The following is a 23,143-nucleotide window of genomic DNA, read 5'->3' as shown; positions in this document are numbered from 1 at the left end:
CTGTGTTTGAAATACTCGACTGAGGAACAATACAGGTAATTGTATGTGTGGTGTATAGAGATGAGGTAATTGTTCAAAAATACTTGTAAAGGAGAGTCACAGTCAGTGCAACGTGTGCAAGAAAACATTTTGCTCAAAACATTGTTTTATCCTTTTTGTGTTTTATACTTGATATCGCTTCTCACCAAGAAAAGTTTTTTTTTTTTTTTTAAATCACTAGAAGACCTCTAAAGGATTGAGTAACCAGTACCATATTTTTTTAAATACAGCGAATCCAGGAAGGAATATAACATTTCACATGGTTGATTTTTAAATTTATTTTTAAGATATTCTAGTTTTCCATGTATGCTAGTAATTTACAGTAGATAACTGAATCTGTCACAGCAGACAGCACTGCCTATTTGGCAAAGACCTTTAACAAAAATGCCATAAAACAGTTAACAGTAACCTAAACAAGGACATTGACAAAACAGGGCTCAAAAGTATATTTATTGTAAAAAATACATATAAAACCAATTGAGACATACAAAAGATTGGAGCTTAGAAACAGTCAAATGAACAGACAAAGACCAAGCCAGTTTGAATTGCAATACATATTTACACTTTAATAAATAAACGTAATTGTTCTATTATACCAAAGAGAAGGCAGATTGTCCATATCTTGGGAGGCAGATATCGCTGTGGTGACAAACATTCTCATTGAATATATCAGCATAACCGTCACAAAGCTCAGCGTCTAGGAGGAACAGAACCCTGTGATTAAACGCCAAGAATGCAATACATAGAAAATATCATCCCTGGAGAATAGCTATGCTTTTGTATTTGTAAAAAAATCGAGGTATTGCACCACACAGTAAAAGAGAGAATAGTAATGTAACATTTGGGGCTTCAGATTGTCCAGATTTTTATTGACAACCCCCCCTCAAAGTACACAACATAATTATTCATCATATTCACCACACACAAAAAAGTACATTTAGGGCTTATGATCAATTCCTCTTTTTCACACACATCCCTTCCCACTGTTTCAGTTACACAGACATACATACTTTTGGCGTAATAGTTTATTTTTTGAAGTGGAAAGAGTAACATGCACAGGGCTGCCAGGGCACGACACGTCGTAGCACCTCAGCGAGTGCAGGATGTGGTGCAACAACTCAGGGAGATCATCCAATAGGAATGCTGAACAGGACTGATCCTCATGCTGGTCTACAGCAGTCCGCCTGTGCTTTGATAAACTCACTGTAGCGTCACCACTGATCCCCAGACTAAACTACACCATAGGAGCCTGGACAGACAAACCTCTCACCAGGCAAAGGCAGCCAACGGTAGCTTGTTTAACACATATGGTAATAATACACGGTCTAAAAATCCTCTTATGGGGAAGGGTGGTGGCTTAATACAACAAATCCCCCCATCAGATGTTCATTGCCTCCAGCGATGGGAATCATGGGATAGGCGAGGCAGATGCCTCATGGCGTAATCATGCCCTAAAATACATCATCCCTCACATTGACATGAACACAGCCAGATGGCCAGACAAGTGCACAGGGCCTGGTCCAATATTCCGGACTACACCCCAGACAGAGCGAGAGAGGCAGGGGGACACACCACCACATGCCTTCAGCAAGACAGGACAGGTTGGTCTCACTGAGAGGAGGGCCAAGTCATCGTAGCAGTATGGTTTTTAATCACACCGCCTTAGGAACAAAGTAGAACTATGGTCGTTCCACCTTTGTTCCTAAGGTGGAACGATCATAGTGCTACTTTGTTCGTAAAGCAAAGGAAAGAGGGTAGACCTCAACCATCATTGATTGTTCTGAAATCATTTCTGTTAGGAACATAAGATTAGCATTCATGCAACATATTTTTGAAAGCTAACTGATTGCATCCAAATTGGGCATTTTAATTTATAGGATTCATATCATATTTATTCAACATAGTACCTAACATCTGAATTGGGCCACACTTTCTTCAAACAATGAGTTAGACATGAGGAATCCAAAAGAATGGTCAAAAGCCAGGCACTGACCCCCCACACCAGTCCCAACAAGTATATACAGTGCCTTTGGAAAGTATTCAGACCCCTTGACTTTTTCCACATTTTGTTAGGTTACAGCCCTATTCTAAAATTTATGAAAAATGTTTCCCCTCAATCTACACACAAAACCCCATAATGACAAAGCAAACATTTGTGGTTGACATTTGTCAATTTCTAACAAAAAAACAGAAATATTCCACTTACACAAGTACTCAGACCATTTACTCAATACTTTGTTGAAGCGCCTTTAGCAGTGATTACAGCCTCAAGTCTTCTTGGGTATGACACTACAAGCTTGGCACACCTGTATTTGGGAAGCTTCTCATTCTTCTCTGCAGATGGTCTCAAGCTCTGTCAGGTTAGATGGGAAGCGTTGCTGCACAGCTATTTTCAGATCTCTCCAGAGATGTTTGATCGGGTTCAAGTCCAGGCTCTGGCTGGGCCACTCAAGGATATTCAGAGACTTAGCCAAGACAATACAGGAGTTGCTTCTGGACATGTGCTTAGGGTCATTGTCCTGTTGGAAGGTGAACCTTCTCCCCAGTCTGAGGTCCTGAGCACTCTGAAGCAGGTTTTCAACAAGGATCTCTGATGTACTTAGCTCCGTTCATCTTTGCCTTGAACCTGACTGGTCTCCCAGTCCCTGCCGCTGAAAAACATTCCCACAGCATGATCCTGCCACCACCATGCTTCAACGTAGGGATGGTGCCAGGTTTCCTCCAGATGTGATGCTTGGCATTCAGGTCAAAGAGTTCAATCTTGTTTCTCATAGTCTGAGAGTCTTTAGGAGCCTTTTGGCAAACTCCAAGAAGGCTGTTATGTACCTTTTACTAAAGAGATGCATACATCTGTCCACTACAATAAGGGCTTGATTGGTGGAGTGCTGCAGAGATGGTTGTCCTTCTGGAAGGTTCTCCCATCTCCACAGAAAAACTTTGGAGCTCTGTCAGAGTGACCATCGGGTTCTTGGTCACTTCCCTGACCAAGGCCCCTCTCCCCGATTGCTCAGTTTGGCCAGGCAGCAAGCTCTAGGAAGAGTCTTGGTGATTCCAAACTTCTTCCATTTAAGAATGATGGAGGCCACTGTGTTCTTGGGGACCTTCAATGCTGCAGACATTGGTACCCTTCCCCAGATCTGTGTCTCGACACAATCCTGTCTTGGAACTCTTCGTACAATTCCTTTGACATCATGGCTTGGTTTTTGCTCTGACATGCACGATCAACTGTGGAACCTTATATACACAGGTGTGTGCTTTTCCAAATCATGTCCAATTGATTGGAATCCACCTGTGTTAAATTCAATTAAGTAGTAGAAACATCAATGATGATCAATGGAAACAGGCTGCACCTGAGCTCAATTTCCAGTCTTATAGCAAAGGGTCTGAATACGTATGTATCTATTGACAAATTTTCTTTCGCAATTAAAAATAATAACTGTTTTCGCTATTTCATTAAAGGGTATTGTGTGTAGATTTATGACAGTTTTTAAAAATGTAATCCATTTTAGAATAAGGCTGTAACGAAACAAAAATGTGTAAAAAGTCAAGGGGTCTGAATACTTTCCGAAGGCACTGTAGTATCAGTTCTCTGTGACAGACAAGTAGTGTCAGGAACTCTTATCTGTTTTTCAGAACAATCTGAGATGTTGGGTGTCATGGCTTGCTGAAATGACATGTAACAATGCTAGGGTTAAAACAATCTCACCCAGAGGGTATAAGGGCACTAAGAACACACACACACACACACACACACACACACACACCTCTCATTTACACAGCCAGTGAGAAGTCTGCAGTTCGCCTCTGCTGTCCAGAGTCGGGCGCTGTCATCCAGGACATTGACTGTCCCCATTCGTCCACACACACACACACACACACACACACACACACACACACACACACACACTACTGTTGTTACTAAATTAGCAACTGTGGTTCAATCAAGCACACCTTATCTAAGGAGAAAGTTCAGCCTTGGGGTAAAAAGTGCTCAGTATGGGCATAACACCAGTACTATGGCCTGGGAAATGCCAACAACCTACTGTAGCTGCGGTAAAAGGCGCTAACACAGTGGGTTCAGCACCAACCAACATCATCCGCTTTTAACTCCACAATCAACTCACACCCACCAACCCTCTCCTGAAATGTATCATGGCGACAATAGAAAACCACCTACAATCACTACTACTACAGAAACCCCATCCACAAAATAAAGCCCTGCTTTCCAACATCGGGCTATAAAAAAACAATGCATTGCAATATTTAAGCATGAACAGTTAACATTTTCAGAGCTGGGTTGTTTTTGTTATGGACAGAAACATTTATTCACTGGAACGTGAATCTCTGCCCAATATTGTTTTGCTGCATCATAAAAGACAAAAATGACCTATCCCATATGGAAAGGTCCACATTAGGGGAAGAGGAATGCCTGGGACAACAGAAACACACATTTTTCCTCGCCTCCTCGAGTTAAAAAGGACTTTCACGGGATTGTCAACCAGGTATGATAATATATCGATTTACCGTTTTTCTGGAGTGCAGCAGTTTATAGTTTGGGCTATGTTCACAGAGGAGAGGTGGCTGTCTATTCCAGCGGTAGTTATAGTGGTCTGAGTTGAGCTCAAACGGACTGAACCAGCTCAAATGGACTGAACCAGGTCGAAAAAAAAAAGAAAAAAAACGTGGTCTGCGGTCGCATCCTTGTGGGGCTGTGTCTGGGTCAGTAAAATTAGGAGGCTTGCCTCTGGTATTTTCATTGACATCCTTGTGGGGCTGTTTCTGGGTCTGTGTGTCTGGGTCAAAAATTAGGAGGCTTGCCTCTGGTATTTTCATTGACATCCTTGTGGGGCTGTTTCTGGGTCTGTAAAATTAGGAGGCTTGCCTCTGGTATTTTCATTGACATCCTTGTGGGGCTGTGTCTGGGTCAGTAAAATTAGGAGGCTTGCCTCTGGTATTTTCATTGACATCCTTGTGGGGCTGTGTCTGGGTCAGTAAAATTAGGAGGCTTGCCTCGTATTTTCATTGACATCCTTGTGGGGCTGTGTCTGGGTCAGTAAAATTAGGAGGCTTGCCTCTGGTATTTTCATTGACATCCTTGTGGGGCTGTGTCTGGGTCTGTAAAATTAGGAGGCTTGCCTCTGGTATTTTCATTGACATCCTTGTGGGGCTGTGTCTGGGTCTGTAAAATCCTTGTGGGGCTGTGTCTGGGTCTGAAAATTAGGGCTTGCCTGTGGTATTTTCATTGACATCCTTGTGGGGCTGTTTCTGGGTCAGTAAAATTAGGAGGCTTGCCTCTGGTATTTTCATTGACATCCTTGTGGGGCTGTGTCTGGGTCAGTAAAATTAGGAGGCTTGCCTCTGGTATTTTCATTGACATCCTTGTGGGGCTGTGTCTGGGTCAGTAAAATTAGGAGGCTTGCCTCTGGTATTTTCATTGCCGTAATATATTTGCTGCAATTATAGAAACATTGCAGTCTCCTGTGGGGGAAAGAAGTACATCAAATATTTATACTTTCCTCACACTTGGAATGTAACTCTTCCTATTTCACATAATATTTTGTCCACACCAACTTCTACCATGTTGGCTAGTGTGACATCATGGGGTTGGAATAAATGGAGTCATGAACACGTACGTACCCGAGTCAGGTGTGTCCCTGAGCAGGACATGTGACCCATGGGTCAATCAAAAGGGTGTTCGGGACAGCATGGCTTCACCTTGGACCAGGAGTCTATACAGCTGGACAGAGAAAGACAAAGACATGTAATGAGACATACAGAAATGGAATGGCTGTGTTCCCTTTTGATTATCACTTATTCTGGACCATGCAGAACACATGTATTACAGCAGTTTAAGTTACATAATTCAATCCCATCCGCGGTCCCAGGGTGGGACTTAACTCGGACCATGGTGCAGGCAACTGACTGACTCACTGTGAGACAGCTGGATTAGAAACACTTGTTGTGGTTACTGTATTTCTTTCAAAAGGAGGTTCACACCTTAAAATACCTCTTAGTCAAACAGAGGTGAATGACTTGCGATAAGGTTAGGTCATTCTGGTAAAGAAAATAAGGTTATAGCCGCTCACTGCTTGACGCTCCCACAAGTGTTCTTCAAAATCAAAAAGCAAATAAAAATGTGAAACGCTTACTTATGGGCCCTTTCCAACAATGCAGAGAGGAAAAATAGAAAAATAAAAAAGAGGAATAGATAATACCTTGGCTATACATGGAGTATACCAAACATTAATAACAACATTAGGAACGCCTTCCTTCCCTTTTTGCCCTCAGAACAGCCTCAAGTCATCTGACATGGACTCTGAAACATGAATAAAGTGTTCCACAGGGATGCTGGCCCATGTTCACACGGGAAACTGTTGAGTGTGAAAAACCCAGCAGCGTTGAAGTTCTTGACACTAAAAATATTTTGCCTCCCATACACCCTCTGAATGGCACACACACAGACACACAATCCACGTCTCAATTGTCCCAAGGCTTAAAAATCCTTTTTTAACCTGTCTCCTCCCCTTCATCTATACTGATTGAAGTGGATTTAACAAGTGACGTCAATAAGGGATCATAGATTTCACCTGGATTCACCAGGTCAGTCTGTCATGTTCTTAATGGTTTGTATACTCCGTATATGCACGGGGTGCTGTATACTGAATAAAAAACTAACGCAACATGTAAGGTGTTGGTGCCATGTTTCATGAGCTGAAATAAAAGATCGCAGAAATGTTCCATATGCACAAAAAGGTTATTTCTCTCATTTTCTGCAATAATTAGTGAGCATTTCTCCTTTGCCAAGATAATCCATCCACCTGACAGGTGTGGCATATCAAGTGGCTGATTAAACAGCGTGATCATTACACAGGTGCACTGTGAGCTGGGGACAATAAAAGGCCACTCATAGGTGCAGATTTGTCACACAACACAATGCCACAAATGTCTCAAGTTGAAGGTGCAATTGGCATGCTGACTACAGGAATGTCAACCAGAGCTGTTGCTGGAGAATTTAATGTTCCTTTCTCTACCATAAGCCACCTACAATGTAATTTTAGAGAATTTGGCAGTACGTCCAACCAACTTTACAACCCCAGACCACGTGTAAGCACGCCAGCCCAGGACATCCACATCCGGCTTCTTCACCTGCGGGATCATCTGAGACCAGCCACCAGGACAGCTGATGATGTCCGAGCTCCCCAGCGGGTGGGCCTGGCTCCCAAGTGGGTGGGCCTATGCCCTCCCTGGCCCATCCATGGATGCGCCCCTGTGCAGCCATGTGAAATCCATAGATTAGGTCCTAATGAATTTATTGCAATTGACTGATTTCCTTCTATGAACTGTAACTCAGTAAAATTGTTAATTGTTGCATGTTGCATTTATATTTTAGTTCAGTATACATACGGGAAGGGGAAAAGTGACAGGAAACAGGATAGATAATTAGTAGTAGCAGCAGCATATGTGAAGATTTAAGAGTTAGAGCAAAGGGGGTCAATGCAATTAACCAAATAGCTACTCGGACTAACTATTTAGCAGACTTATGGCTTGGGGGGGGTAGAAGCTGTTCAGGGTCCTGTTGGTTCCTGACTTGGTGCATTGGTACCACTTTCCATGCCGTGGCAGAGAAAACTGTCTATGACTTGGATGGTTGGAGTCTTGATACATTTTAGTATTGAGAGTCAGCGTGGCGGATGTGTTGTTGCCTACCCCCTACCCATCACCTGGGGGCAGCGCGCCAGGAAGTCCAGGATCCAGTTGCAGAGGGAAGTGTTCAGTCCCAGGATCCTTAGCTTAGTGACGAGCTTGGAGGGCCGCTATGGTGTTGAACGCTGAGCAGTAGTCAATGAACAACGTTCTCAATTCTTAAATTATTCAATGGAGCTTTTAGTGATATCAAAGATGACTTGTGGGTGAAAAACATTACAGGATTTCTTTTCGCAGTAAGCAGTGACAAAATAACCATGTAATTTCACATAGAACGGAAGGCACATTACTAAATAAGAGTTCCAAAGAATTCAACTCATGATTGCATCACAACTCTTTGCACAGATCTGTGCTTGGTTCCCCCTTTCTGTCTCCTGGGCCACATGTACAGTGCTTTCAGAAACTATTCACCACTCCTTGACTTTTTCCACATTTTGAGATATTTTGTGTCACTGGCCTATACACAATAACCCATAATGTCAAAGTGGAATTATGTTTTTAGAAATGTTTTCAAATGATTTAAAAATTAAAAGCTGAAATGTCTTCAGTCAATAAGTATTCAACTCCTTTGTTATGGTGAGCCTAAATAAGTTCAGGGGTAAACATTTGCTTAACAAGTCACATAATAAGTTGCATGGACTCACTCTGTGCAATAATAGTGTTTAACATGATTTTTAATGACTACCTCATCTCTGTACCCCAAACATACAGATAATTGTAAGATCCCTCACTCAAGCAGTGAATTTCAAACATGTTTAACCACAAAGACCAGGGACACCTATTGGTAAATGGCAAAAAAAACAAAAAAAACAGATGTTGAATACCCCTTTGAGCATGGTGAAGTTATTATTTACACTTTGGATGGTGTACCAATACACCCAGTCACTACAAAGATACAGGCGTCCTTCCTAACTCAGTTGCTGGAGAGGAAGGAAACCGCTCAGGGGATTTCACCATGAGGTCAATGGTGACTATAAAACAATTACAGAGTTTAATGGCTGTGATAGGAGAAAGCTGATAATGGATCAACAATGCATTACATTACATTTAAGTCATTTAGCGTCATTTAGCAGACACTCTTATCCAGAGCGACTTACAAATTAACCTAACCTAACCTAAATGACAAAAAAAAGAAATCTGTACAGATTCAAACAATTCCAAAACATACATCCTGTTTCAAATAAGGCACTAAAGTAATACTGCAAAAAAGGTGGCAAAGAAATGTACCTTTTGTCCTGAATACAAAGCGTTGTGTTTGGGACAAATCCAACACATCAGAGTACCACTTCATATTTTCAAGAATAGTAGTGGCTGCATCGTGTTATGAGTATGCTCGTCATCGGCAAGGACTAGGGAGCTTTTTTTTTTAGGATATTAAGAAATGGAATAGAGCTAAGCACAGGCAAAATCCTAGAGGAAAACCTGGTTCAGTCTGCCTTCCAACAAACAAATTCACATTTCAGCAGGACAAAAACACAAGGCCAAATATACACTGGAGTTAAGCTTATCAAGATGGTGCCAAAATAGCCAGCGTGAAACAGGGTCAAGAACAATGCATAGAATCTTCACTGTCCAATCGCAAAAGCTGCACTTTCACTTACTTTGCATATGCTTGTGAATCGTTCTGCACGCAATTTTGACAAGTACATGTATACTATGGTTCACAAGTCTGATTGGCACCTGTTTCAGTGGACTAATCCATTGGAGGCCACGGGGATGGCACAGTCCATCACTAAGACATGCGATACTGAAATTGTATATGGTTATATTATGGAAAAATAACGGTGCAACACTAAAATCTAATATTTTATAACAAATGCGCTTTCTCCCGCATTGGATAAGTTAGTGGTTTGTGGTTCTGAAACAATATTCAGTGCGCAGTAGAATTGGCGCCTTCCCCTATGTTGCTATGTGCAAAATAGCAAAATTAACCAGCATATTGGGATTGAGCACAATGCGGTGGAGGCAGCAGCGGAGACGAGGAAAGAGCCCTTGCCTTTGCTTAATTGAATATTGAGGAGACAGGAAACCCCAACTTAATTAGGCTTATAATCAATAGCCTAACTGCTAAATGTGCTTGACTTTATAAATCATCCATATATATCTACAGAAATAAGACAGATATTGCTTCTGTTGCCTGTTTGTTTAATACCCTACTGATTCTGTGAGCACCAAGCCTCATGCTTGGTAGGCAGTCATTGCAAATAAGGATTAGTTCTTAACTGACTTGCCTAGTTAAATAAAGGTAAAAAAAAAAAAAAAAAATGCAACGGCAAAATTTTGGAAAAAGCAATTTCACAGATTCGGTTGCTTTCTCATTGATTTTGTTAGAACAGACTGTTATTACTTAGAAATGTATTGTTTACACTGTTCCAAACAGGCAGAACAATAATATTGTGATCTAACAGCACCTGTTTGTTACACATATGCACGCAGCACTTGCTCCTATACCCTCCTTTTTCTTGATCTCCTTATTGTTATTATTACAATTATTATGATTACCATTTTTTTTATTTATTTTTTTACACCTTTATTTAACCAGGCAAGTCAGTTAAGAAGAAATTCTTATTTTCAATGACGGCCTGGGAACATTGGGTTAACTGCCTGTTCAGGGGCAGAACGACAGATTTGTACCTTGTCAGCTCGTGGGTTTGAACTTGCAACCTTCCAGTTACTAGTCCAACGCTCTAACCACTAGGCTACCCTGCCGCCCCATTATAGTAATAAGTAGTTGTTATCATTGGTAGGCTTTGTATAGTAGCCTTGTATAACCACCATCGAGCTGTAGGCCTAAGAGAGGGTACTGTTTGATCTTAAAACCACAACTTACTTAAACCTACATTTCAATATACAGGCTACTGTATCAATCAATCATTCATTCGCCCATGCCATCACACAGCATATGCTTTGAAATGCAAATCAAGCATTTTAGTTTTAAAATTAACCAAAGGGCGCTATGAATAATTAGGCTAAATGATACATAAACTGCAATTCACGAACGCATGCAATTGTTTTTAGGTCTGCTGTAATAAAGGCTTTATAGATCTTTTGTCCCCGTTAGAAAAGACTCTCCGGTACACTTATTTATTTTGTGTTGTTTACAGTTTCAAATGGTTTGAAAAAATACACACAATACTCACGCAACCCTTGCTCCTATACCTTCCTTTTTCAAATGCCAAATGGTCTTCCACAGACCTGACTTCCTCTTTCCCTCCTGAGCAACCAGTAAACATTTGCCTGTTTCCGAGTTTCTCTTTCACTTCCTCCACATACATTTTGCTGTCATGTGTTACTGTGTTTAGAGTTTGCTATAACAAATGTATTGTTGTAATTATGATGGGCTATAGGTCAGGCCCTATTGGTCACATGCATGCGATGCTTACATGTTTCACGTAAAGAGAGCAAGGGTTGAGGGAGTGTTTCTCCAAATTGGGGATTTTGGTAACAGAACTTCTCAGTCAGAAACAAGTTAAAAAACGAAATGGCTGAAATGTTGCAGCTTCAGCACGGACAGCGCAATAAACACTTGCTCTGCTGTGGTTCCTTTTCGCTGCAGTAAACCCTTCTCCTTTCTTCCTGTGCCAATCTAATTATCCTAAACCTACTGTCAAGTTGCCAGGAGGCTGCATAACAGTGAATTTGCAAAGTCTACTCAGACTGGTCTGTGCTCTTGGTTATAACAGGCGATGAAACAATGTATCAACATTGCTCTCTGCTCGAATGTAACAAATGTACAACTCTGACAGAACACTCAATCAGGGTCTGGGTCTGCATCCCGCTCGCCATCACGGCAAACTTTGATTTGAAAAAAAAAAAAAAAACGGATGGAATAGACACGAGTGAAGAGAAGGTGAGAAGCAGGTGAGTGAGGGCTGGTAGGGTCTGTGGGATACGGCTGGCATGAAAGTATAGTGGATATTATTGGACCTGCACATACAACCGCATTACCGCCCGAGAGATCTCTCTTCGGTCATCGCCACAGCCGTATATATTCCCCCTCAAGCCGATACCACGAAGGCTCTCAGGGAACTACACCGCATATCCCAAGGCAGCATTTATTGTAGCTGGGTACTTTAATAAAGCAAATCTGAGGAAAACTACCGAAGTTAACACATTGCCTGCAGTACTCAAGCTTCAAAAACTCTCAACCATTGTTACACTCACTTTCGGAATGGCTACAAGGCCCTCCCCCACCCTCCCTTTGGCAAATCAGATCACAACTCCATTCTGCACCCCCTTCCTATAGGCAGAAACGCAAACAGGAAGTACCGCGCGAAGGTCTACTCAACGCTGGTCTGACCAATCAGAATCCATGCTTCATTATTGTTTTGATTACACGAACTGGGGTATGTTCCGTGTTACCTCTGAGAATAACATTGACACGGTGACTGAGTTCATCAGGAAGTGTATAGGGGATGCTGTTTGCACTTTGATGATTAAAACCTATCCAAACCCAAAAACGTGGATAAATCTAAAAGAACGGACCACTGCATTTAACCACAGCAAGGTGACTGGGAATATGGCCGAATAGAAACAGTCCAATTATGCCCTCCGCAAGGCAAAACGTCAGTACAGAAACAAAATAGAGTCACAATTCAGCGGCTCAGACACGAGATGTATGTGTCAGGGACTCCAGACAATCACGGATTATAAAGGGAAAACCAGCCACGTCGCTGATACCGACGTCTTGCTCCTGGACAGCTAAACATGTTCTGCAACCGCTTTGAGGATAACGCCGTGCAGCAAACACGGGCCGCTTCCCAAGGACTGAGCTCTCGTTCTCCCTGGCCAACATGAGTAAGACATTTAAGCATGTTAACCATCGCAAGGCTGCTGGCCCAGAATGCATTCCGAGGCCCGTCCTCAGAGCATGTGCAGACCAGCTGGCTGGAGTGTTTACGGACATATTCAATATCTTCCTATCCCAGTCTGCTGTCCCCACTTGCTTCAAAATGTCCAGCTTTGTTCCTGCACCCAAGAAAGCGAAGGTAACTGAACAAAATCACTATCGCCCCGTAGCACTCACTTCTGCCATCATGAAGTGTTCTGAGGGGCAAGTTAATTTTTTTTCTCCCTCGGCTGAATGATCTGAATCTAGGATTACAGGGACTCTCCACAACTATATTCAATGTGCGGGACAAAATTGAGGCTATGATTAAGAAGTTGGAGCTCTCCTCTATCTGCATTATCAAGTACAATATACAGGTCTTTCCATCATTGTATGATTTTTTTGTGTGCAAATGAACTCAAGCTTACGGACAATGGCAAACCATCGAATCCCCAAGCTGACATGGTAAAAATCTGTCGTTCTGCCCCTGAACAAGGCAGTTAACCCACTGTTTCCCGGTAGGCCATCGTTGCAAATAAGATTTTTTTCTTAAAATGACTTTCCTAGTTAAATAAAGGGTAAAAAAAAAATGTCAAATGTGATATAGCGAAGAACCCGAAATGGATGACACAAACAACTGGATTAGTTATCCCTTTCATGCCCTGCCTCCAGTCCACGTACAGATATCTGAACAAGAGACTTATCGAAATTGCAACAAGCGGTTCTGTGAAAATGTAATTTAAATCAGATGCCACTGCCAGATTTCTGGATTGGGCTGCGCTCAGAGCTTTGTCTATTTCAACAGTATATTTTTGCTGAATATTAAAATACATTTCAGATCATGATCGAAAACTAAATAAATTTGGCAAATTTGCCTTGGCAAATCACACTGTTAAGACACTGATGCCCTTTGCAACCACGTACCTATGTGAGAGTGGGTTTTCGGACCTCACTAGCATGAAAACTAAATACAGGCACAAACTGTGTGTGGAAAATTATTTAAGACAGACTCTCTCCAATACAACCCAACATTGCAGAGTTATGTGAATCCTTTCAAGCACACCCTTCTCATTAACCCGTGGTGAGTTATTCACAATTTTCAATTAACAAATAAGGTTGTGTGTAGAATGGTTAAATAAAGAGCACAATTATTGATTATTAGTAAGAGCTCTGTCCTATAAGAGCTCTGTCACTTCCCACGAGCCTGGTTGTGATAAAAAAATGTATTGTATGTGGCAGGCTTACAATGATGGCAAAAAACAAAATTTCAAAGTGCGCTGACTGACCCTGGTGATAGAGAGGGGGTACGCAGCTGGAGGTTGAATGTTTGAAGGGGTACAGGACTATAAAAAGTTTGGGAACTACTGATAAGGAAATCGGTCAATTTAAATAAATACATTAGGCCTTAATATGGCTATAGGAAAAGACGGGGAGCCTATAATGCTGGGCTCGGGCATGTCATGAACTGGTGAAGTGAGCACAACTGGAGAGGATGTGTTAACAAGGGCCTTATTGCTTATATCAATGGTCACGTGGCTGAGATGGGCACAAGCACTGTCCATGACAAACTGTTCACACCCTTCTTGTTGGCGAAGAGAACATTTTGCAGGTTTACGCGCTTATTTCCTGCCATTCTACAACTTTTTGCCATGTCTTGTGTGTTCATGTGATATCTGAGTGACAAACAACAAAATCAATGGGCTAAAAAAAAACCTAGCTAAATAACATTAGCTGAAATGGGCTAGTTGATCTAGACATTTCTGCTAGGTTACGAATAGCTCTTTCTTAGGTCTGCAATTACAAGAGGAAAAGTGCCGATTCGAAAATTGCACCTCGTGCATTGTAATATTACAACTTTCAAGAGTAAGCCTGACTGAGCTCCTTAAAAAATATATATATTTAAGTTTAGGAAACACTGGCCCAGGGCTTTGAGAAGTGTGAGTCCTTAGCCCTGAGCTCGAGTTTAGCCCATGTTAACAAAGGATTGGTGAACACAGGATAAGCTAGCCCAGGGTCAGCCATAGCCTGGGGCTAAGATAGCCAGAGGTCGAGGTTAAAAACAATGCGTGTGAAAAGGCCTAGTGCTATTACCCCTTGTGGTAGACACATAGGCAGGCCAGCCGGGCAATGGTCTCTCCTTGCTGCAGCTCCTCCAGACAGATGGAACACTCACCGCTGTCCTTACTGAGCACGTCCGCTGAGAACACAACACACACATCACAAACATGACAGTTAGAGGTTAAAATATCCTCACAAACCCAGGGGGCAGGGAATGAGCTTTTAACATACATACTTTCAACACACATTATGCCTGAACTTTCATATATGCTACTGTTTGTGTAATAGACTGTAAATATTATTATTTGGTGGGTGCTTACATTTGTCCTATTTCAAACATGTACAAGTGTGTATTAATGTGTGTGATTTGGAAATGTGTTTTTCCATATCCCTCTGAGAATGGGGTCACGGCCAGGGTCTGCCATTCAAAGGTAACCCTGGAGCAAATATGATTAAGTGCCTTGCTCAAGAGCACAGACAGATTTTTCACCTTGTCGGCTCGGAGATTTGAACTAGCAACATTACGGTTACTGGCTCAAAGCTCTAACCGCTAGGCTACCTGCCACCACTATAACACCACTGTTTACCATACAATGTCAACCCTTTCTCTGGGTGAATGTAAAGAGCCTCTTGTTTGTAACAAATGAAACAGGCCTCTGCTCTGAGTTTTTTTGGTGCACTCATACTCACTGTTGTAAGGGAGAGATGGCGATGTGAGGCAGCTCAACAGGTGATTCTCAATCTTGCCCCCCGAGAAAGACTTGGAGCAGAACGGACAGCGGATATCTGGGGATGAGATGGCAAAAAAACATGCACATGATTAACAACGAAACATTAGACAAACAAAGGCGGGGAGAAGATCAAATCACCTTGTCCATCATCATGCCATGGGTCTTCAGTAGATGTTGACATGTGTGTGTGATCCAGGTATCATCCTGACACTGATGAAGTCAGGTCAACTCAACTCATGATTAGTTTTCCAGTCATCATTCCACCAGAACAACATGCATAACTAGAGGAGTCCAGCCTCAGGGGTGGGACGACATGGGGAAAGAGTGTGCCCAGTTGGCTTCCATATCCCCTCCCTCCCTGGCCCTGCTGTCAGCTGTGCCCATGTGATTACTTTGACCCATTTCCTAGACCTGCTTGGGGGCTGGATTAATGGCGCGTGGGAAAATAAATCCAAAGCTTGGTTTGGGTAGGGGTCTCACTGACATACAACCACTTCTGTCCATCTGTTTGATTAATAATGTAGGCCTACACTGAGATTCTTCCTTGTCAGTCAGGACCTGGCCATATGTGAAAGCTTGTTTAAAAAAAATAGCTGTGGATTGTTTCGTAGGCCTATGACTATAAGGAAAGCTTATTTTTTTAAATAAATTCCCCATTAAATGCCACCAGTAGTACATGTACAGTTAATCCCCGTAATCTGGTTACATCAATTTCTGTTCCTGCATATATAAATTACAGTCATTTACCGATCTCATTCTCAGAGTGGAAATGTTGTTTGTAGAGTTCACAACCTGCTACACAACCTGAAACAAGTTTTGGTTAATTTCATAACCATAATTGACAAGTTGTCCATTTTTTTCATTGTCTTTTGTTTGGAGTGGTCCATGTGACCAATCAGCATGTGTCTAGTTTCTCTGTCCTGTTAATGTTGAGGGAGTGTGGGTGCCTGAGCACACATAGAAGTACCTGGCCTGCTGCGCAGCAATGTAGGAAAGTTAAAGTATTTATTTTATTTTTTACATCCATTGCGAACGACAATATAAAGCTATTAATTCTAGAGTTCCTCACTGGAGGTTATTTGAAAAATCTTTCCAACAATCTCCCCCCTCGATAATCACAGAGCCTCAGAGTGTTTAAGAGCAAAATGTAATGTGATGATCTCATACAGCGCAATTGGAAAGTATTCAGACCACGACTTTTTCCACATTGTTATGTTACTGCCTTGTTCTAAAATTGATTAAATCGTTTTTTCCCTCAACAATCTACACAATACCCCATAATGACAAAGCAAAAAAAAGTTTAGAAATGTTTGTAAATGTCTTAAATAAAAAACTGAAATACCTTATTTACATAAGTATTCAGGCCATTTGCTATGAGACTCGCCATTGAGCTTAGGTGCAACCTGTTTCCATTGATCATCCTTGAAAATGTTTCTACCACTTGATTGGAGTCCATCTGTGGTAAATTCAAGTCATTGGACATGATTTGGAAAGAAACACCTGTCTATATAAGGTCCCACAGTTGACAGTGCATGTCAGAGCAAAGACCAAGCCATGAGATCGAAGGAATTGTCCGTAGAGTTCCGAGACAGGATTGTGTCGAGTCCCAGATCTAGGGAAGGGTACCAAAACATTTCTGCAGCATTGAAGGTCTCCAAGAACATTGGCCCCCATCATTCTTAAATCGAAGAAGTTTAGAACCAACAAGACTCCTAGAGCTGGCCGCCTGGCCAAACTGAGAAATTGGGGAGAAGGGCCTTGATCAGGGAGGTGACCATGAACCAGATGATCACTCTGACAGAGCTCTAGAGTTCCTCTGTGGAGATGGGAGAACCTCCCAGAAGGACAACCATTTATGCAGCACTCCACCAATTTATGGTAGAGTGGCCAGACGGAAGCCATTCCTCAGCAAAAGGCCCATGATAGCCCGCTTGGAGTTTGCCAAAATGTCGCTAAAGGACTCCCAGACCATAAGAAACAAGATTCTCTGGTCTGATGAATCAAGATTGAACTCTTTGGAATGAATGCCAAGCGTCACATCTGGAGGAAACCTGGTACCTTCGCTACAGTGGTGGCAGCATCATGCTGTGAGGATATTTTTCAGAGGCAGGTAGACTAGTCAGGATCGAGGGAAAGATGAACGGAGAAAAGTACAGAGAGATTCTTGATGGGAACCTACTCCAGTGAGCTCAGGACCTCAGACTGGGGCGATTGTTCATCTTCCAACAGGACAACGACCTTAAGCAAACAGCCAAGACAATGCAGGAGTGGCTTCAGAACTAGTCTCTGAATTCCCTTGAGTGGCCGAGCCAGAGCCCGGACTTGAACCCAATCGAACACCGCTGGAGAGACCTGAAAATAGCTGTGCATCCAACCTGACAGAGCTTGAGAGGAACTGCAGAGAGGAATGCAAGAAACTCCCCAAATACAGGTGTGCCAAGCTTATAGCGTTAGGTTCTGAATACTTATGGAAATGTGCTATTGTTTTAAAAATAATATTTTTTTTTACATTTGCAAAAATGTCAACCTGTTTTTGCTTGGTCAAACATTGAGTCACCATCAGTCGATTCTTGTAAAAATGGCAATTCTGAAAATGTTTGTCCTGTACAACAGTGGTCCTTCTGCAGGGTGCTGAAATTCATACTTCTAATAAAAACTATTAGCAAACTTTTACTGGGACGTCACTAGCATAAACTATAACATTAACACCTGCCCAAACCTTATGCATAACCCTTACCATAACCATTTAAAATGTAAACTTCCATTGCGTAGGGGCATCCCAATCATCCCATCCACTGTCTCTAACTCAGTGGTTCTTAACCTTGTTGGAGGTACTGAACCCCACCAGTTTCATATGCGCATTCACCGAACCCTTCTTCATTGGAAAAATAAATTATTTTTTTTCAAATTCAAAACATATGTATATATTTGGCTGGTGCACAAAATGAACCGTGCATAAAACATCAGTGTTCAAAGAACAAAATCATCAAAACATGATTTTCACACAAAAACAAAAACATAATAATGAATATTTACTGCAAATCAGTGTGACTTCTGCTGTTGTCTTTCAGAGACCAGTTCAGAAATGCGCGGCTTCACCTTGGCAAGTGCCACTCATGTCATTTTCGCAACAAAGTCTGTTCCTTTTCTTTGTTTTTATGTCCAGCATCCTCGAAAAGGATTGCTCGCAAAGATATGTTGTAACAAACGGTATGAAAATCTCCAGAGCTTTCTTAGCAATAACAGGGTACGTTACCATTTGTTAACACCAAAACGTTGAAAGCGTTGTTGTTCTGAAGAGTTGCTGTTGAACCTGGCTCTGCTGAATTTCAATGATTTCATCGAGGTATTCATCATTGACATCTGTTGTCAACACTAAACGTGAACGGCTGTCTCACCCATGCTGGATATGACTCTCTTGTAGGGAAGTATCTGTGGAGAGACTTTGCAAGCTCATCTAAGTGCGTGGCAATTGCTTGCTTCAGTTCCGCAGGTACAGAAATGTCTCCGATTCCAGATACATCTTCGATCTTACTTACACAGTCGTCCAGCAGGGGAAAGTTTGCGAAGTTATTGTTCTCTGTTCGTCGTTTCCATAACGGTAGCTTTTTTGAAAAGCCTTCAGGTTTTTCTCCGCTTGGATGATGTTGACTCCACCGCCCTGCATCTTTTGATTGAGATGACTTAGAGCTGCGAAGATATCGGCCATGTACGCTAAAATGAGAATGAATTTTTGAAGCAATCTGCGTGACAATGTTGGTGCTCTTGCAAAAACAGGGCTAATTCCGGACGTACGGCAAAAACACGATTCAGCACCTGTCCCCGGGATAACCACCGAACGGTAGAATGGTACAGAAGTACCTCGAATTCAGAGCCCATTTCTTTACACAGCTCACTGAAGATGCGATGCGACAGAGCACTAGTTCGCACATAGTTCACGCATTCCACTACAATTTTTAATACTTCTGCCAGTTTTGGAGGTAAGGTTTCTGCTGCCAACGCATGCCTGTGCAGAATACAATGCGTAACAATGATGTGTGGTGCATCGGCTTTCACTAGCGCACCAAAACCAGACTTTCTTCCCAGCATGACTGGAGCTCCGTCCGAACAAACTGCAGAAACCATATCCCACGAAAGATTGTTGTCTTTGAAGAAGTCATCCACAAGTTTCTTCACATCGGCTGCCTTAGTTGTTGTTGTAAGAGGCTTACAAAATAAAAAAAATCACATAGCGCACGAATATAGCAAGCTGGCTTAGATTGGAAACGTCTGTGGTCTCGTCGAGTTGAAGGCTGAATTTTGCCGGGCTTGAAATCAGATCTGCAACTACTTGAGCCAAGATGTCTTTGCTCATGTCCTCTATTCTGTCGCTGATGGTGTCATTTGAAAGAGGAATTTGGGATAACTTAACTTCAGCCTCTTTTCCCAGCATGATATTCGCCATCTTCAACACAGCTGGTTTTATGAGTGTTTCACCAATGGTGTGTGGTTTGCCCTGCTTTGCGATCAGGTAAGCAACTTCGTACGATGCTGTGAGGATCAGTTTGTTGATGGGTACAAAGCCGAGAACAGGCAGAGTAGCCTTTTCATCGAATCTGGCTCTCTTCACCTTGAGCGTTGTGTTCTTGTATTTTCCATCTCCATGTAGCTTCTAAGGAAGTGTTCTCTTAGTTTTGCCGGTGCTAGACTAGAATTGCTCATTTTGGCATTGCAAATCATGCAGTTAGGACGCTGACTCCCATCACGTTCCGTTATACATGTGAATCCATATTGTACATATTCGTCCGACTTAATTTTTTTGCTCGACATAGTAAGTATGACGGGATTAAAATATTAAGAAAGAAATCACAAGACGTACCATCACGACAGTCACAAGTCGACTACTGAGCGCACCAAATTCCCTGCAGCACAGATAGGCCAAACGATCGAACCCAGTTTAAGAACCACTGCTCTAACTACAGAAAACATTTCAGCACAATCTGAGATGGTGGGAGTCAATTGCCTTGTTCTTTTTGAGGTGGAACGACGCAACAGCCTGATTATCACAACTTAATTACAATGGGTTCAGTTGTAAGTCAAGTAGCCTGTATGCACGAGAGAAAAATCACCCCTCCAAGAATGCCGTTTTAGTAGTACGTCTGACCAATGTGTCACGTCTCACATATTAGCTATAACAGATGTTTGCGCCCAAGCCAATTAACGTTGCTACCTAGGGTACATTTGTGTTTTTGTTCACACTGACTGACTGCCTAAATGATGCCGTGTACAGGATTTAAATATGCCAAAAGTGAATATCAACTGCAACTTAATAAAGCACTACATAAAAAAACACAAAAAGGGTTGTCACCATGTCGGTTGTTGACACGGTAGAGGCCAATCCAAGCCTCCGACGCCGGGCGTTGATTGATGCCTCTCATTCGTGCGGATCTTGCGCTGACGTTGCGCCAGTTAGAGTGTCGATTGCCGGGTAAACGTTCAGAGAATGTGCGGTGAGACACGCGGTCTGTCTCCTCTCCAGGCAGATGTTCCCCGTTGACAGCACCCTCGGGACTGCTATTACCGTCTTCCTCGCGCTTGCAGTCGCTGTTGTCTTCCGCTGGTGATGACTGGCTGATGGATGGGTGGCTGTTGTGGTCGGCGGGGCTTCCAACGGCACTCGCCTGTTGCCCTATGTCCGAATCGCTGCCCTCCTCCGATCGGCTACGGTTGGTCTCCGAATCGTCAAAACTCCCCGAAAAGTCTATTTTAAGACTGGCGGGCCTATTGCAGCGGGGTCGTCGATAGGAATCCCGCTTTATGCCATCTTTGACGAAAGCCGAAGACACTGGGTCCTCTTGTAAACGACTAGCTCTTGTCCCCATCTCTTTCTTTTTTTACCCACAAAACAGGAGATTTAGCTAAAAATGTGATATTTTCGAAATGTCTATTTAAATTCTTACCACGATCTCTTAAATTATCTTCGTTCTATAAATAGAGTATTGTCAAACGGTTCCTTTCCTGTTTCTGAATCGTCTCTTCTCTCCACATTTAATTTTCTTTGACATCCCTCACGTCTGACTGCTTTTGGTTACCAGCGGAAGTGAATTCAGTTTCATCTTCTTCTTCTTTGGGTTTAATTGCGAACTACGCGCAAAAAGGTGTATTGTCGCCACCAACTGGAAGGTTGTGAAGAAATTCACAAAAGAAAAGTACATTCCATTATGGGAAAGATAACATTTTAATTAATCCACACAAACTACAAAATAATTTACAAAAATAAATAATATATATTCCCACTCCTTCAGACAATTGAAAACTTTAAATCCCCTGCTCAGGCTCTGGAGCCTGAGAGTGTGGCACTGCATGAGCCAATACTCCAATAGCTCCTCAGATGTATTTTAATCCCAAAGGGGAACATCAATGATGTCAATCTATTTTTTATTTTTTTCAACTTGCACATCACCATTGCTATAAAAGCCGATAACCATATGATTCATCATACGAACATCGACCACTCCAAAAATATTCTTTAGTATATCAATGTCAACTTCTTCCGGCACTCCAGAAATTACTATTTTGACATGTGCCCTGCTCCGTAGCTCAATGCACGACCCAGGATAATCATCAACTTGAGTGAGGCCCAACACACATTCCCTCTGATCAGCACAAACACAATAAATCAAAACATGCGCACTTCTCGTGATCTTCACCGATGGTACTTTACCCAAAACTTTCATACCAAGGTAAAGACAGTTTCAAGTTGGATATTCAACTGATATTCACGCTTTCAAACCACTTGAGCCACAGACTCCAAATAAGTGTCATGATGTTGGAAAAATTGCACACAACATTGCACAGGTCTTATTTTCACGATTAGGATATTAATTCGCTTTCCAAAGCTAATAAACATGTGGAAATGTGAGCAGCATTTTGTATTTTGCTGACCAACTGGCAGGTGTCTTCACTGACATTTTCAACATGTCCCTGATTGAGTCTGTAATACCAACATGTTTCAAGCAGATCACCATAGTCCTTGTGCCCAAGAACACAAAGACAACCTGCCTAAATGACCACAGACCCGTAGCACTCACGTCCGTAGCCATGAAGTGCTTTGAAAGGCTGGTCATGGCTCACATCAACACCATTATCCCAGGAACCCTAGACACACTCCCATTTGCATACCGCCCAAACAGATCCACATGTGATGCCATCTCTATTGCACTCCACACTGCCCTTTCCCACCTGGACAAAAGGAACACTTATTTGAGAATGTTATTCAGTGACTACAGCTCAGCGTTTAACACCATAGTACCCTCAAAGCTCATCACTAAGCTAAGGATCCTGGGACTAAACGCCTCCCTCTGCAACTGGATCCTGGACTTCCTGATGGGCCGCCCCCAGGTGGTAAGGGTAGGTAGCAACACATCTGCTACGCTGATCCTCAACACTGGAGCTCCTCAGGGGTGCATGCTCAGTCTCCTCCTGTACTCCCTGTTCACCCATGACTGCATGGCCAAGCATGACTCCAACGCCATCATTAAGTTTGCAGACGTCACAACAGTGGTAGTCCTGATCGCCAACAATGACAAGACAGCCTATAGGGAGGAGGTCAGATACCTGGCCGGCTGGTGCAAGAATAACAATGTAACCAAGACTATGGAGATGATTGTGGACTACAGGAAAAGGAGGACCAAGCACGCCCCCATTCTCATCGACAGGGCTGTAGTGGAGCAGGTTGAGAGCTTCAAGTTCCTTGAACAACAAACGAGAATGGTCCAAACACACCAAGACAGTCGTGAACAAT

The 23,143-nt window shown here is 42.5% G+C and overlaps 1 protein-coding gene across 2 annotated transcripts; it reads right to left on the bottom strand.

Moving 5' to 3' along the window:
* Positions 1–470: 470 nt before the first annotated feature.
* Positions 471–21,426, bottom strand: LOC135559003 (E3 ubiquitin-protein ligase ZNRF1-like). 2 transcript variants are annotated; one of them, XM_064993295.1, is made up of 5 exons: positions 20,708–21,426; positions 15,320–15,415; positions 14,663–14,768; positions 5,677–5,776; positions 471–736 (listed from the first exon to the last, which is right to left on the bottom strand). In XM_064993295.1, exons 1-4 carry the CDS (start codon positions 21,219–21,221, stop codon positions 5,719–5,721), a joined length of 774 nt encoding a protein of 257 aa, XP_064849367.1. In that variant the 5' UTR covers positions 21,222–21,426; the 3' UTR covers positions 471–736; positions 5,677–5,718. The 2 variants fall into 2 exon arrangements, with proteins under 2 accessions (XP_064849367.1, XP_064849366.1); XM_064993294.1 differs by lacking the exon at positions 471–736 and adding an exon at positions 5,267–5,517.
* Between the last annotated feature and the right edge of the window lie 1,717 nt (positions 21,427–23,143).

The sequence above is a fragment of the Oncorhynchus masou genome, chromosome 17 (assembly GCF_036934945.1).
Source record: "Oncorhynchus masou masou isolate Uvic2021 chromosome 17, UVic_Omas_1.1, whole genome shotgun sequence".
Classification (NCBI taxonomy): domain Eukaryota; kingdom Metazoa; phylum Chordata; class Actinopteri; order Salmoniformes; family Salmonidae; genus Oncorhynchus; species Oncorhynchus masou.
This window is presented reverse-complemented; position numbering and strand designations above follow the sequence as displayed.